At 45.4% G+C, this 13,779-nt stretch overlaps 1 protein-coding gene across 1 annotated transcript; it reads right to left on the bottom strand.

The window, feature by feature from the left end:
* Positions 1-1,536: 1,536 nt before the first annotated feature.
* Positions 1,537-9,060, bottom strand: FBXL8 (F-box and leucine rich repeat protein 8). The gene is made up of 3 exons (XM_084644539.1): positions 9,014-9,060; positions 5,592-5,822; positions 1,537-3,742 (listed from the first exon to the last, which is right to left on the bottom strand). Exons 2-3 carry the CDS (start codon positions 5,753-5,755, stop codon positions 2,767-2,769), a joined length of 1,140 nt encoding a protein of 379 aa, XP_084500665.1. The 5' UTR covers positions 5,756-5,822; positions 9,014-9,060; the 3' UTR covers positions 1,537-2,766.
* Positions 9,061-13,779: the final 4,719 nt, after the last annotated feature.

The raw sequence follows: 13,779 nt of genomic DNA, 5'->3' as shown, positions 1-13,779 counted from the left end.
ATGAAAATAGATAGGCCCCAGATGCCACAATCTGCTTTATTATTATTCCAGGTGTTTCACCCACTGCTAGTTATGAGCAGCTGGATTCATTTGGCCCAGACTCTGAAGCCCTTATTCATGTTGGTGAGCACTTACTCACCCGAGTACTCTCATTGGCTTCCATGGGACATGACTTGTTGCTCACGCGGGTAAGTAAAAGCACCACAGTCTCACCCTTTATTTGTTGTGTTAACACAGTCCACTACATGTTGTTTCCTGGGCACCTGATGACAATGTAATCAGAGCCCAGGATCATTTCAAACCAAATCAAGCTTTAAAAATCTCTCTCTACTATGCACCAGGGATCTCTGACATATTTGACTGATAAACACAAACACACACACACACACCAGCTCACATAGAAGTGGGATTGTGGGACGTTTTGTTGAAGTGAGAAGTAACTATCACTCCCTAAAGGGTGAAAGCTCCCTTGTGAAGAGAGTGAGGAGAACATGAGTGTCATTAGCATTAGTGGTTTTCCAAAGGGATGCCAGCAGGGTAATGAAGGCACAGTTAGCTCAGGAATGGTTTCCTTTGAGGTCTTTGCATGAGATTCTCAAACCATCATCTGGAAATTGTATTAAAAAAGAAAAGAGAGAGTATTGGTTAAAAGTTCCATATACATACAAACATGAGTACAGTTCTTGAGATTAGATTCATTGAAGAGATGGTAAGCTTTGTAGTTGCAAAGAGTTCTTTCAGAAATAGTCCATAGTTTATAGTTCAATGTTTATAGTCAGGGTGATTCCAGATTAGGACTAGAGATCTCAATCTTGGGTTTAAGTTTCCCCTGCATGAAGCATCAAGCAGATCTGAGATAAAAATGATCAGGACCCTAGAAGTTCTTACACAGTTTCAGGTCTTCTTTGACAGCTCGAAGTCCTCAGGCGAACAATAGGCAATTATGGAGATTTTGAAGTAGACCTATTTCCTAAGCATCACTGGTAATTAGCTGCACAGATTAATATACGGAAATTTATCCATTAGGCAGTCTATCACAAACTTTAAAGAGACCTATAGACAATGACATTATTTCACCCAAGATTCATCTAAATGATAATATTCCTTTTTGATCTCTGAATCTGTCTGTCAGATCTTTGAATCTGGGTCATTTATCCTGCAGGATGCTTAACCCTTTCTGGCCATGCATCACACTTTGTATAAGATTGGTTGCAACTATATAACAGTGGTAGTAGCAACAGTGATTTGCATGGTCATATTTTAATTAGATAATGTCACATCCACCCAAAGAATTAGAGCAAGTCTGCTTTTTTGTTAAATTAATTTTTTTGTTGACAAACCACTTTTTAGTGAACAATGTCATTAAACAGAGGCGTGTGCTTTTTTCAATATTTTCCCCAAAACAGCATTACAAAATCTTCAATTGACCAAAAACCAAGTTTTGAGCAAATGAAAAATGTCGATAACCAGTTTAATACAAAATATAGGGGAGGATTTAAAAAAAAAACTCATGAAAAATTAAAACAAAATTAAGGGGTCAGCGTCAAATCTTTTGAAACGAAAACAACTTCAAAAGCTGGAATTTCTTTCCCCCAAATAGGCTTGCATTTCTCACAATCCTGGTAATTTTTTGTGGCTCTTCAAAGAGGGCATGATTGGGCCCAAGACCAGGACTAGAGGATGCGCTTTTCTACAGCTACCTTGTGTGACTTGTATGTTATATTTTTATGAAGAACATAAATGATTATACCTTGGTACATAGTTCTGCATTCACTGTGAGGCATGGAAAGCCATTTCACGTCAGAGCAAAGAGATCTCCTGAAACGGACAACCCTAAACCCACTTGATTGGTTCACCGAGGCATCTGATGAGAGCAGACAATTCCTTCTTTAGCACTCAGTTACAGCCTTCTGCTGCTAACCCAGGCACATAGGACTGGCAAGTGCTCCGGCCAATAACATTGATTCCTAAACCTGAAGGGGAGGTACAACTCCAGCACACAGGGAAATGTACTTTCTCAGACATAAGTTTGATCTGAGCCTCAGTGATTTACCATCATGCCAGATTTTACCCTTTCTGTCTTAAACTCCTTGCTCCTGGTATTAGGATTACAGCAGTGCTAAACTGGGGGGCTGGTTTCTCGCCTTCAGCTGCCTCTCAGTAAAGCCACATGACCAGGAGGAATTTTTAGTGACTCTTTCCCTGCTGCTCTGAACAGAGGCGGAAGTGAAGGGCATCTGAAAGCGTGAGAAGGGGTGTCTGGACAAGGTAAATTACTGTGAGTTCTGGGAGGGTGGTTTTTTGGTGGGCGTGACATTTAATGTGGTTTTGCTGTGATCAATCAGCTGTGCTTGCTGCAAAGAAAAATCGGCTGCCAAGAAAGTTCTGGCTTCAGAGAGCTTTGCCCCAAATTCCATCAGCGTGAAACTTGCCACATGAGACCCAAACCAAATGAGGAATTTGTTTTTACAAACTGGTTTAATTTAAAGTTAGCTCGATTTTCCCCCTATGAAATCATAAATCAAGAAATAAAACCAAAACCAGAATAGGCCTTATCAGCCATCAGCAGATCCACAGATAATTTGAAATAGACAATCCATGAAAAGACAATCGTCCTCGACTTTGAGGGATTCCTGATGATGATCATGACGACGACGTAGTATGGGATGTGGTTTTTGAGGCATTACCCTAAAATTTCAAACTCCATTCACTTGGAATCTTTGTATCCACGTTTTTTCCAAACTAGCTACTAGTCAAACAGGTACATCACTGAACTACTGTCGGTTTCCAGGGGTGATGTTCTTTGGTAATCTTTAGAGTGTATCGTTTCAGACTGGGGCAGTGTACGAGGAAGGTATCTATCACCTCCTGACTAACCACACAGTAACAATGAATCTCTGTTAGATTGACACACTTCCTCGCCAGGTCTATTAGCGAGGAGTTCAAATCATCCGAGGGGGTTGTGTGGAGCACCAGCCTCTTTAAGGTCCTGCTGTAACTGCTGGTGACAAACCTAACCTGGTTCACCATGTACGTAAAAGTATTCAGTTGTAAAGTACCCACGGGTATATTGGGCTTTAGGATTCGTGGTATCTTACAGGCAGGGACTGTGTGGTCAAACTCCAGGTCTACGCAGAGTTGAGGATGCTTCTGGATCACGGCAGCCCAAAGCTCTTCAGAGATGACTGGAATATATTTGTCCAAGCGCTCACAAAAAATATCTAAGCGTGTGAAAGCCCCTCTCTCTGGCTTGATCAGTTCCGCAAACACATCGTTAGACAGGCTGGCATAGTAGACTCCCAAGGTAGACAACTTAGGACATACAGTCAGAACCTCTTGAATGGTTTCTGGCTTCACGTTGCAAACCAGAGTGCGATTGTTGATGAACAAGCTATGCAGGTTTGGGCTGCTGGCGGCTATGAGTCCAACAAGCCCATCATCCAGGGTGAACGGCATTCTCCGGAAATCAATATGCTGAAGGTCTATTTGGTTTTCTCTCTGGCATATATTTCGTATGCTCTGCAGGATGTCCTGGCCGGAGTAGAAATAAGGGTTCTCACCTTTGCACATGATGCATAGCTTCTGCAGCTTGTAGTTCTGCCTGGCCAACATGTCTAGAATGTGGGTGACGTTCTTCCGATTTATTTCCTTGGACTGATCAAACACAATCCTCAGGTGTTTGATCTGGCTCAGGAACTGGTGTAAACTCTGCAGCATGCCCTCCTCGTTCTCCGAATCACAACTGGAAGAGCATTATAAACACAAGTTAGCTGTTTTGCTGGAGCTGCAACAAGTGAGCACAATGTCTATACTTTGGATCACTGTCTTTTATTATTATTTACTTATTATTTATCTTCTCCACTGCCTTAGATATTTGTTCTCACTTGGTTTAGAGGATCAGGCACTAGGCTGGGAGTCAGGAGAGCTGGGTTTTACTCCCAAGCCAGCCACTGACTTGCTGTGTGATCCTGGACAAGTGACTTCTATGCTGTATGCCTCTGTTTCTCCTCTCAACCTTTATCGGTCTTGTCTATTTAGATAATAAGATATTCAGGATGGACTCTCTCTCACTATGTGTTTACACGGTGTATGGCACCACAGAGCCCCAATCTCGGGCTGGTCCACTAGGTGCTATTGTAATACAAATAATAGAGAACAACAACAATACAGTTAGTTACGGGGCTCGGTCACTATGTACAGACTGAGGTGAGTCCCCATCCCAAACTCCCTTTTCACTCCATCTCATACACTAGAGCTCAGATCACCAGCTTCAGCAGCACCATGATAATCATTCCAGTGACCTTGGCTGAAGCTTTCTCTTTGCACCTGAATGTGGCCTAGTGTTACGAGCATAGGAGTGGAATTCAGGAGACCTGGGGGTTATTCCCAGCTCTTCCTGCTGTGTGGCCCAGGGCAAGAATCTTCCCCTTTCTGGGCTTGGGTTTCCCACTCTTTAAAGTGGGGATAACGACACTGGCCACCTTTGCAAATGCCATGAGATCCACGGACAAAAAGCGCTACATCAAAGCTAGGTGATGAGTAGGATGATGGTATCTCCTTGACACTTTTCAAAGCACATCTAATGTCCTGACTTATCCCTTTCCTTGATTTATGATTCTTAATGCTTTCTTTAAAAAACAACAATCTAACCCTATTTTCTCTACCACATACACAGCCGATACATGTAGGAGGTACTGTTACTTGCATAGTTTCATAGATTATAAAGCCAGAAAGGACCATTGTGATCATCTAACCTAGTGGCTCTCAAACTTTCCAGAGTCCTGTGTCCGTTTCAGGAGTCCGATTTCTCTTGCGTACCCCCAAGTTACACCTCACTTCAAAACTACTTGCTTACAAAGTCAGACATAAAAATACAAGTGTCACAGGCACACTTACTGAAAAACTGCTGACTGTCTCATTTTTACCATATAATTATAAAATAAATCAATTGGAATATAAATATTGTACTTACATTTCAACGTGCAGTATATAGAGCAGTATAAACAAGCAGGGGGGCTGGAACAATTTGTACAGCAGGGATGCTGAGAGCCATTAAACCAAACTGTAAACCCAGTATACAACGGAAACTACTTCAAGTGAGGGAGTACGACAGCACCCCCAGTACCACTAGTTCCAGTAACAAGTCATTGTCTGTATGAAATTTTAGTTTGTACTGACTTTGCTAATGCTTTTTATGTAGCCTGTTGTAAAACTAGGCAAATATCTAGATGAGCTGATGCACCCCTTGGAAGACCTTTGCTTGCCACATGTACCCCAGGTTGAGAACCACTGATCTAGTCTGACCTGTATAACAGGCCATCAGACTTCCCTGTATTAATTCCGAATTCAACTAGAGCAGATCTTTTAGAAAAACATCCAATCTTGATTTTAAAATTGCTAGCGCTGGAGAATCCACCACCACCCTTGGTAAGTTGTTCCAATGGTTGATAAATACTCACACCTCTAGGCGGTTACCAGCAATGCGATTTTTGAATGAAGAACACTACTTTAAGATAAATAGGTTGTACTATGAGATGCTGCATGTGTGACTGCACAGACACCTACAAACAGTAGAAAATACCTCCTCTCACCTGATCTCTGTGAAATGCCACACGGAGCTAGTGGAAACAGCTGCGGCCCAATGTTTGCACACTTGGAAGGCTGTGTATCTATCTCGGAGAGACAGGTAGTAAAATATATGGATGAGGATTTCTTCCGGGACGTAGTTCCAAAATTCTGATGTTGGAGCAGGCATCTTTCTGACCCAACGAGCTGCTGCACCGAGACCCACCTTCCAGACTTCAAATAATTCCCTAGACTCCCTATTGCAGAAAAAGGAAACACATCAACCCAACCCTAGTTTGATATAATACTATTACAGCAGGTCAGAATTTTTTCTTACATTTTGAAAATTTCACCATAATTTTGACATTTGTAAAACAAAACAAAAACAAACAGTGAGGTGGCAAAGTTTGCAGAGGATACAAAATTACTCAAGATAGTTAAGTCCAAAGTAGACTGTGAAGAGTTACAAAGGGATCTCACGAAACTGGGTGACTGGGAACAAAATGGCAGATGAAATTCAGTGCTGATAAATGGAAAGCAATGCACGTTGGAAAACATAATGACAACTATACATACAAAATGATGGATTCTAAATTAGCTGTTACCACTCAAGAAAGAGATTTTGGGAGACATTGTGGATAGTTCTCTGAAAACTTATACTCAATGTGCAGCAGCAGTCAAAAAATCTAACAGAATGTTAAGAACCATTAGGAAAGAGTAGATAAAACAGAAAATATCATAATGCCACTATATAAATCTAGGGTACTCCCACACCTTGAACACTGCTTGCAGTTCTGGTCATCCCATCTCAAAAAAGATATACTGGAATTGGAGAAGGTACAGAGAAAGGCAACAAAAATGATGAGGGGGATGGAATGGCTTCCAGATGAGGAGTGATTAAAGAGACCTGGGGCTGTTCAGCTTGGAAAAGAGACGACTAAAGGGGGACATGAGAGAGGTCTAAAAATCAGGAACGGTGCAGAGAAATAGTTTTATGTACCTCTTCGCATAACAGAAGACCTAGGGGTCACCCAATTAATAGGCAGCAGGTTTAAAAGAAACAAAAGGAAGTACTTCTTCACACAACACACAGCTTGGGGATGCTGTAAAGGCCAAAAGTATATCTGGGTTCCAAAAACAATTAGATACATTCATGGAGGATTGGTCCATCAATGGCTATTAGCTAAGATAGTCAGGGATGCAAACCCATGATCTGGGTGAAGCCTCTGACTTCCAGAAGCTGGGACTGGATGACAGGGGAGGGATCACTGGATGAATTGCCCTGTTCTGTTCATTCCCTATGAAGCATCTGACACTGGCCACTATTGGAAGACAGGATACTGGGCTAGCTGGGCCATTGGTCTGACCCAATATGGCCGGTCTTACGTTCTTAAACACAAAAAAGGAAGTTTAGACAAACTTTGGCCAATTTCCTTCCCCACCCACTCCATTTTTTGACCCAACATAGAAGCTGGTTGAAATTTTTTGTGAATTCCAAATTTTAAAATTCTGGAAAAAAAGTAAAACCATTTAAAAAAATGTGATTCTTTTCCTCATTACCAACTCTAAACACGATAAACTTTATATAATGCATTATTTTAAAATAACAATTTTCCATACTGATATTCAAACAGATGGAGGGATTTACCTCAAACTTGGGGGGGGGAGGGAAACCCTCGTTTTGGGGACAGAAGCCAAGCATGAAAAATCTAACCCAAAAGTTGAATTATCCAGTGTATGGCAAAACAAGGAGTTATAATGGAAACTAATTTGTTATTTTAACCACAGCAATTAGCTGCAGTTGTTAATATAAGAGACGGCAGATTGGTATAAGGATTTTATTGTGATGATCACACGAACCATACATTCATGTACGTGTGTTGCATACTGATGCAGGAACTTTTCATTTAATTATGCTTCCATGTAAATTAGGATGCAAGAGAATGAATACATGGGAAGTGTACTGAAACGTAAAGCACAAAACCACACGTACATCTCTGCAAAATTACTTCTCAGTTCTGCTTGGAGTGTGCTCTGTATCCAGTCACTGTACTGTTACACAAATAAAATCACCAGCTGCAAGTTTTTATTTGATTCTTTTGCCTCACACCCCATTACTGACTGCCCAGCAATGCACTCCTGCTTCCTGCCTGGGAGATGCCTTCTTGCTGTCCCTTTTTCCTGCATATTTCTTCTTTATTACCCCTGACAGTGCCTGCTATAGCTCACCCACAGCTCTCCTACTTTTATCTCAGATTTCATAAATGTTCTCATCATTTCAGCACTTACCTAAGTACTAAACTACTCACCATCACTCCTCCCCTATAAACAACCGTTGTGATTTTATCATGAGTGGTGGTTTTCTTAAAGCCCCAGTTCCTGGAGTCATGTGAACATCCCAGTTTTCATTAAAAAAAAAGTCTAGCCCCCATGATGGCACAGAAAAGCTTGGAAGCCCAATCTAGGTGCCCCCTAGAGACTCAGAAACCAGAAGGCAAAGAGGAAAAAAAAACCCCACCTCAAATATATTATTTTTATAAAAAGGAGGACTTGGGGCACCTTAGAGACAAACAAATTTATCAGAGCATAAGCTTTCGTGAGCTAGGGGGGGGTCAATGCATCTTCCCATAGGCGCCTTGAGTTGCTAAACTCCCCCCCTGCAAAGGGGCATCCTGGCTGGCGTCCCTCCCTGGGCAGGGAGGGGAAGGAGCCCCGCCTTCCTGCAGCGGGGTCCGATGCATCCGATGAAGTGGGCTGTGGCTCAGGAAAGCTCACGCTCAAATAAATCTGCTAGTCTCTAAGGTGCCAGGAGTCCTCCTGTTCTTTTTGCGGATACAGACTAACGCGGCTGCTACCCTGAGACCCCTCATTATTTCCCCGTAATCTCGTTGTTTCGGGGAGGGGGCCCAGGCAGGGCTTCTGAACTCCTGGGACTGGCAATCCCGCCCGCTTGTTCCCTGTCCTGCGGGCTCTCACGGATTAAGGGGCCGCTCGCGGGAAGGCTCAGCCGGGGTGACGCGCCTTGGCTCCGGAGAGCCGCTCGCCCGCCCCGTGCGGGGCAGCATCCACAGCTGCCGCTGCGGGGCTCCCCCCCGCCGCCGCCCGGCTCGCACCCCAGGGTGGGCGTAAGAGAAGCAAAAGCGCCTGGCCCGGCCCAGGGGCCGCTCTCTGCAGCCCAGCCGGCCCGGGAAAGGCAGCGGCTGAGCGGGCAGAACCGGCGGCAGCCCGCGGCGCGGGGGGGGGGCTCGCTCAGCCGGTCCAGCCGCTGCCTGCAGGGAGGGAGGACGGCAGCGTCCCCCCACAGCTGCACGTAGCCCAATGCTGGGGGGGGGGGGCCAATGCATCTTCCCCCAGGGGCGTCGCGTCGCGGCACCCCCCGCTGCAAAGGGGCGTCCCGGCTGGGGTCCCTCCGCCGCGCAGGGAGGGGGGAAGGAGGCGCCCCGCCTACCCGTCCGAGGGCCGCTGCGCTTCCCCGCCGCCCGGGCCGCGGCCCGCTCCGATCTGCCGCCGGCGCTGCCCCCGCGGGCTCCGGGGCGGAGGGCGGAGCGAGGGCTGCCCACATCGGAAGGGGCGCTCCCGTCTGGCCTCCGCCGGGCCCTTCCCCGCCCCGGGCTCGCCCCCCGCTCAGAGGAGCGGCCGTGTGAGTCCCTAGCCGCGGGAAGGGAAAGGGAAAGGCAGGCCTCGGCGAGAAGTCCCTGGGAAAGTCCTCCTTTCCTCCCGACCGCAGCAGCTGGGCCCGCCGACGCTGGTATCTCACCCGCCGGGTCTCGCGCGTCACCTGGAACATGTGACGCCGTCGCCGCCGCTGCGTGCCTCAGTTTCCCCCTCTGAAAAACAGCAGTCCTTCGCTAAGTCAGTCCTCTGCTACCTCGGCCCCCTTTCTCAAGGAGCTGCCTGGTGCTCGTAACCCCTGACTCTGAACTCACACCGCCGTGCACAAGCGGTTTTTAGACCTGGGGTGAAGCTGCAGTGCTGCCTTCACAAGGTTGCCATGTAAAGAATGAGTGTCTGGTAAACCCTTTGAGATCATCAGACGGAAGGTACTAGAAAAAGACAAATCTTAACGAGTTCTGAAAAGGAAGTGGCAAGCTATGGATCAACTAATTAAAGACTCAGACATTAACTATTGTCTTCTTTTTTCTCTCCTTTTTTCTGGTCTTTAAACACAGAATTTTACCTGCTCATCAACCTTCTCTTCCGAGAGATCTGCTGTTTGACATGTGTTGCCAATACTCCTGTTGAAAATTCACCTGTAGTTATCAGGTGGAAATCATAGGCTAGTCGAGTCTGCACTCATTCATGAACCCAACTGTCTTAGCAAAAACAATAAGGAGGCCTTGTGGCACCTTGGAGACTAACAAATTTATTTGGGCATAAGCTTTCATGGGCTAAGAGCGACTTCATCAGATGCATGGAGTGGGTCTTAGCCCACGAAAGCTTATGCCCAGATAAATTTGTTAGTCTCTAAGGTGCCACAAGCACTCCTCCTTGTTTTTGCTGATATAGACTAACACAGCTACAACTCTGAAACCTGTCACCAGCTGTCTTAGTTTCTTATGCATAAAGCACAGAACTCCTGGGTTCTCTATCCAGCTGTGACACACACTCAGTCACTGTTTGACTATTGTTAAATCATTTAGACCCATATTTTCAGAAGTGCCCTATAAGTTTGGGTGTCCAGCTTCAATGCCTAGGGACCTGATCTTCAGAAATGCTAAGCACCCACAATTCCAGTCGGTGGATAGGATGCTCAGCATTTGAAAAATCAGGTCCAAGATTTCTAAAACTGGGGCATCCAAACTTGAGGCACCCAGAAAAGGTGGCCACTTTTGAAAGTTGGGGCCTTACCAAGGCTGTGCCTTAGTGCCCCCATCTGTGAAATAGGGATGATAATACTTACCCACCCCTCACACGAAGCTCAGTGCTCATGTGTAGCTTGTAGGATCAGGGCTTTACATTGTAAAGTGCTTTGAGCAACTCAGATGGCTGCTGCTGTAGAACTGCAAGGATCTATTATTCAGTGTCTCCAAATTCCCTCTGTGTGTGCCAAGAGGGAGTGTGCTTCCTAAGGTGGGGTTACTCTATGGAAGGCGGGTCTCAAGAAATCCAGTCAAGGAGTACAGGTGTACTAGGAATCCCCTCACCTTATATTAGCACAATGTCCCACACCATGGGCTTAACCCTTTCAGAAACCTGGTGATTATGGTTAGTCTTAATCTCCAAACCAAGGCTGCTGCTGCTGCTGCCAGGCCAACCTACCATATGGGCAGAAAGTTCTGAGACAAGAACTTGCACCATCTTTCTATGATCGGAGGCTAAATAATGTAGTTGCCACCTATCCTTCAAGTACAGTTAGGTTTTAAAAAGATAGACGTGTAAACAAAAGATCAGACCGGACTGCTACATCATATCAGACAGCAGCAGAGGAGCCAGCTATGAGCCAGAGAAGGTCAGAGTGTACCTGGGCTCACTTTTACAAGGTTCCCTCTTGGGCTTAATTGGGGTAGATTAATAGGAGGGCTTAGTTCACCTGTGGGGTGTTTGGACTCTGCTTGCAGGAGCTCAGGAAGTTTTCCATTGCAGAATTTTTGCCTGGCAGGCTATTCCCTACAGGCTCCTTTTCCTTAGCAGAGAAATCTGTTAGTTCTTTTGTGGTTTATTTGAAGGTATGTTTCATTAGGGATGCTTTGTGACAGGTTATATGAAAGAACTTCACTGCAGCACAGACTGGTGGCAATCTTGGCACTAACGAGTTCAACAGATAATGTTGCTCTGTGTTTGTACCGCTTTGTACCCAAGATCGGGATCTTATTTCACTGCCAGTCAATAGCTATTATGACTCCAGGCTTGGAAGCCAAAAGATTCCTCCAAATTCTACGTAAATTCTCTGCATTTTACTTCCAACGGTGCATTTTAAGAGATCTTCTCCTCCTCCATTTCTGGTCACTTCATCTTAAGCAATGCTGACGTTCCTCTCTTCCCAAGAAGTTTAACGAATACGTAAAGTAGGGCTGGTCAAAATTTCTCCATCAAAACTGTTTTTTATTGATGGAAAATTGGGATTTTGATTAAAGTAGATTTTTGGTGAAAGTGCTTTCTGGAGGAAATTGATTTTTTTCTCAAGACCATGAACAAAAACGTTTCAATTTTTGAGTGAAATATTTCAGGGTTTTTTTTTTTTTTTTTTTTTTTTTTACTTTTTTTGCCAAAAAGTCAAGATTTTCAGTGGAACCTGCCCCCCCATTTTCTGACCAGCTCTGCATACAAGCAAACATGACTTCTACAGTTCAACCATTCAGCCATCACTTCAGCAATATGAATAAATGCTGGGAGGCCACCTGAATGTTGTATGTTCCAGGGCAACTCAGATCAGTATAGCAACAGTACCAAACGTCTCCTACAACGGTAACTTGAAAAACATGCTTATGATCAACATACGGTTAAACCCTTTTCCTAGGCACTTAGCCTCAAGACAGCTCGTAAGTAATTTGCGCACTGCTTTTAAAATAAATGCTGCACATTTCTATAGGAGAAATACGAACATATTAATATATCATGCACCTGGCAAAGCACTCCAGTTAGGAAGAGGTTAGATTATTCTGTGATTAGGGTGCTACAATCACACTTTAAATTGAAGCGTAGATGTACCATGAGTGATTCGGGAGGTCTGTGGCAGAGCAAGGAACACTGGAGACCCAGCTTTGGTTCCTGGCTTTGCCACGAACCTCCTAGGTGACATTAAGTGAATCCCTTGGGTATGTCTACACTTCAATTTCAGGTGTGATTGTAGCACATACTCCCATTAGCTTTAATCTAGCGAATGAGGGGGAAAAGAGCAGAGAAGATATGGCCCCCGGGGTTTTCAGCGCAAGCCACCTGCGCTGAAGACTGGGGTTCCTGGCCCGTGTCAGGATCTGTGCTGCCATTTCTTCACTGCCGTTATTATCTACACTCACTAGACAAAAGTACGCCCCCCCGTGCTACAGTTACATCTTAACCTGCAGTGCAGCCATATCCTTGGGGTAGGCCTAGACGGCAGTCGCTGAGCATATCGGAGCTAGACGCCATGCTATGAGCTTTAATCTAGCTAGGTCAGGCACCGGACGCGGCAGCGGGGCTGGCCCCGTGGGTATCACGGAGGGATCTGAGTGAGTTTGAACAGCTTGTGCTGAAGCTCGCACTAGTGAGATTAAAGCGAGCTTCGGCACGTCAGCTCGAGCTGCATTGACACGCTGTGACCGCAGTCTGGATGTACACGCAAGTCTCTGTGTGTCTCAGTTCCCCATCTGTACAATGGGGATAACAGTACTTCTCAACCTCACGGGGTGTTGTGAGGCGCTCAGTAAAGGGGCGGGGGGGGGGATAAATACCTGAGATAAAAGCCATAGTAAACAGGCATGAGCTTTTCTCCTTGTCAGTTACACAGACAAATTTAAACAGCTGCTAGCTTATCCATCCTTTATCCTTCAAAAGGAGCCCAAGCAGTGCATTCTTACCAGCTCCTCAGGCTTTGCACTACAGGGCTTTCCAGTCACTTGGGATGGTCCAAAATGTTCCCTGGTCCTTTGCTCCCCTCCACTGGCAACTGGTTTTATACGTGGATTGCCGAGTCTCACAGCTCTTTTCCTGTGGCTGTGTCTCTGGGCTGACTCTTTCACTGCGCTCCTGGTCTGCACAGATCTGCCAAGCCGCCCGCTTCTTTCAGAAAGAAAAGATGAGATCCCTGACCGCCACCAGATTAATTTCTCTGACTTCCTGAGTTAAGGGAAGTCTATCTTCATCTCCGTTAGCAGATATTTCACAGATACTGAATCCTTGCTAGACATCTGATGTCTTGGGCAGTCATCATTTAAATGATATCTAGGTCAAGGGAAAGTATTCAAATGGAACTTCCTGCTTCAGTCACTGTGTGATCAGTATCTTGCCTGCCAAGTTCCCTTATATCTTTTCAGTCTGTACTGACAGTCTTATTCCTACAGGAGCGAGTTCTCTGCAAAAGCCAACCCACTGGCCAGAAACTGCTGCCCGAAGGCTGGACTAGTCAGGGGTCGGGTCTTGCAAGGTACTGAGCCCGTTCTGCTCCCATTCAGGCCACCAGGCAATAGGAGGCACTTTGCAAGAGGCGCTCCATGACTTACAGGATTCGGAGCCTAGTAAGGCAAAAAGAATTTAGCCCCTCCTTAGCAAACTACCCTCTCGTATCCTCTCCTTGTC

The sequence above is a fragment of the Lepidochelys olivacea genome, assembly GCF_965140295.1.
Source record: "Lepidochelys olivacea isolate rLepOli2 genome assembly, chromosome: 12".
In the NCBI taxonomy this organism is placed as follows: Eukaryota; Metazoa; Chordata; order Testudines; family Cheloniidae; genus Lepidochelys; species Lepidochelys olivacea.
The sequence above is the reverse complement of the archived record's forward strand: the minus strand, read 5'-3'. Positions and strand labels throughout refer to the sequence as shown.

Excerpts from the sequence above, each read along its gene's own strand:
- FBXL8 (XM_084644539.1), bottom strand. The coding sequence starts at position 5,755 with ATGCCTGCTCCAACATCAGAATTTTGGAACTACGTCCCGGAAGAAATC. Across the intron at positions 3,743-5,591 it reads TGGCATTTCACAGAGATCAG|TTGTGATTCGGAGAACGAGG; the intron begins GTGAGAGGAGGT and ends ATGCTCTTCCAG.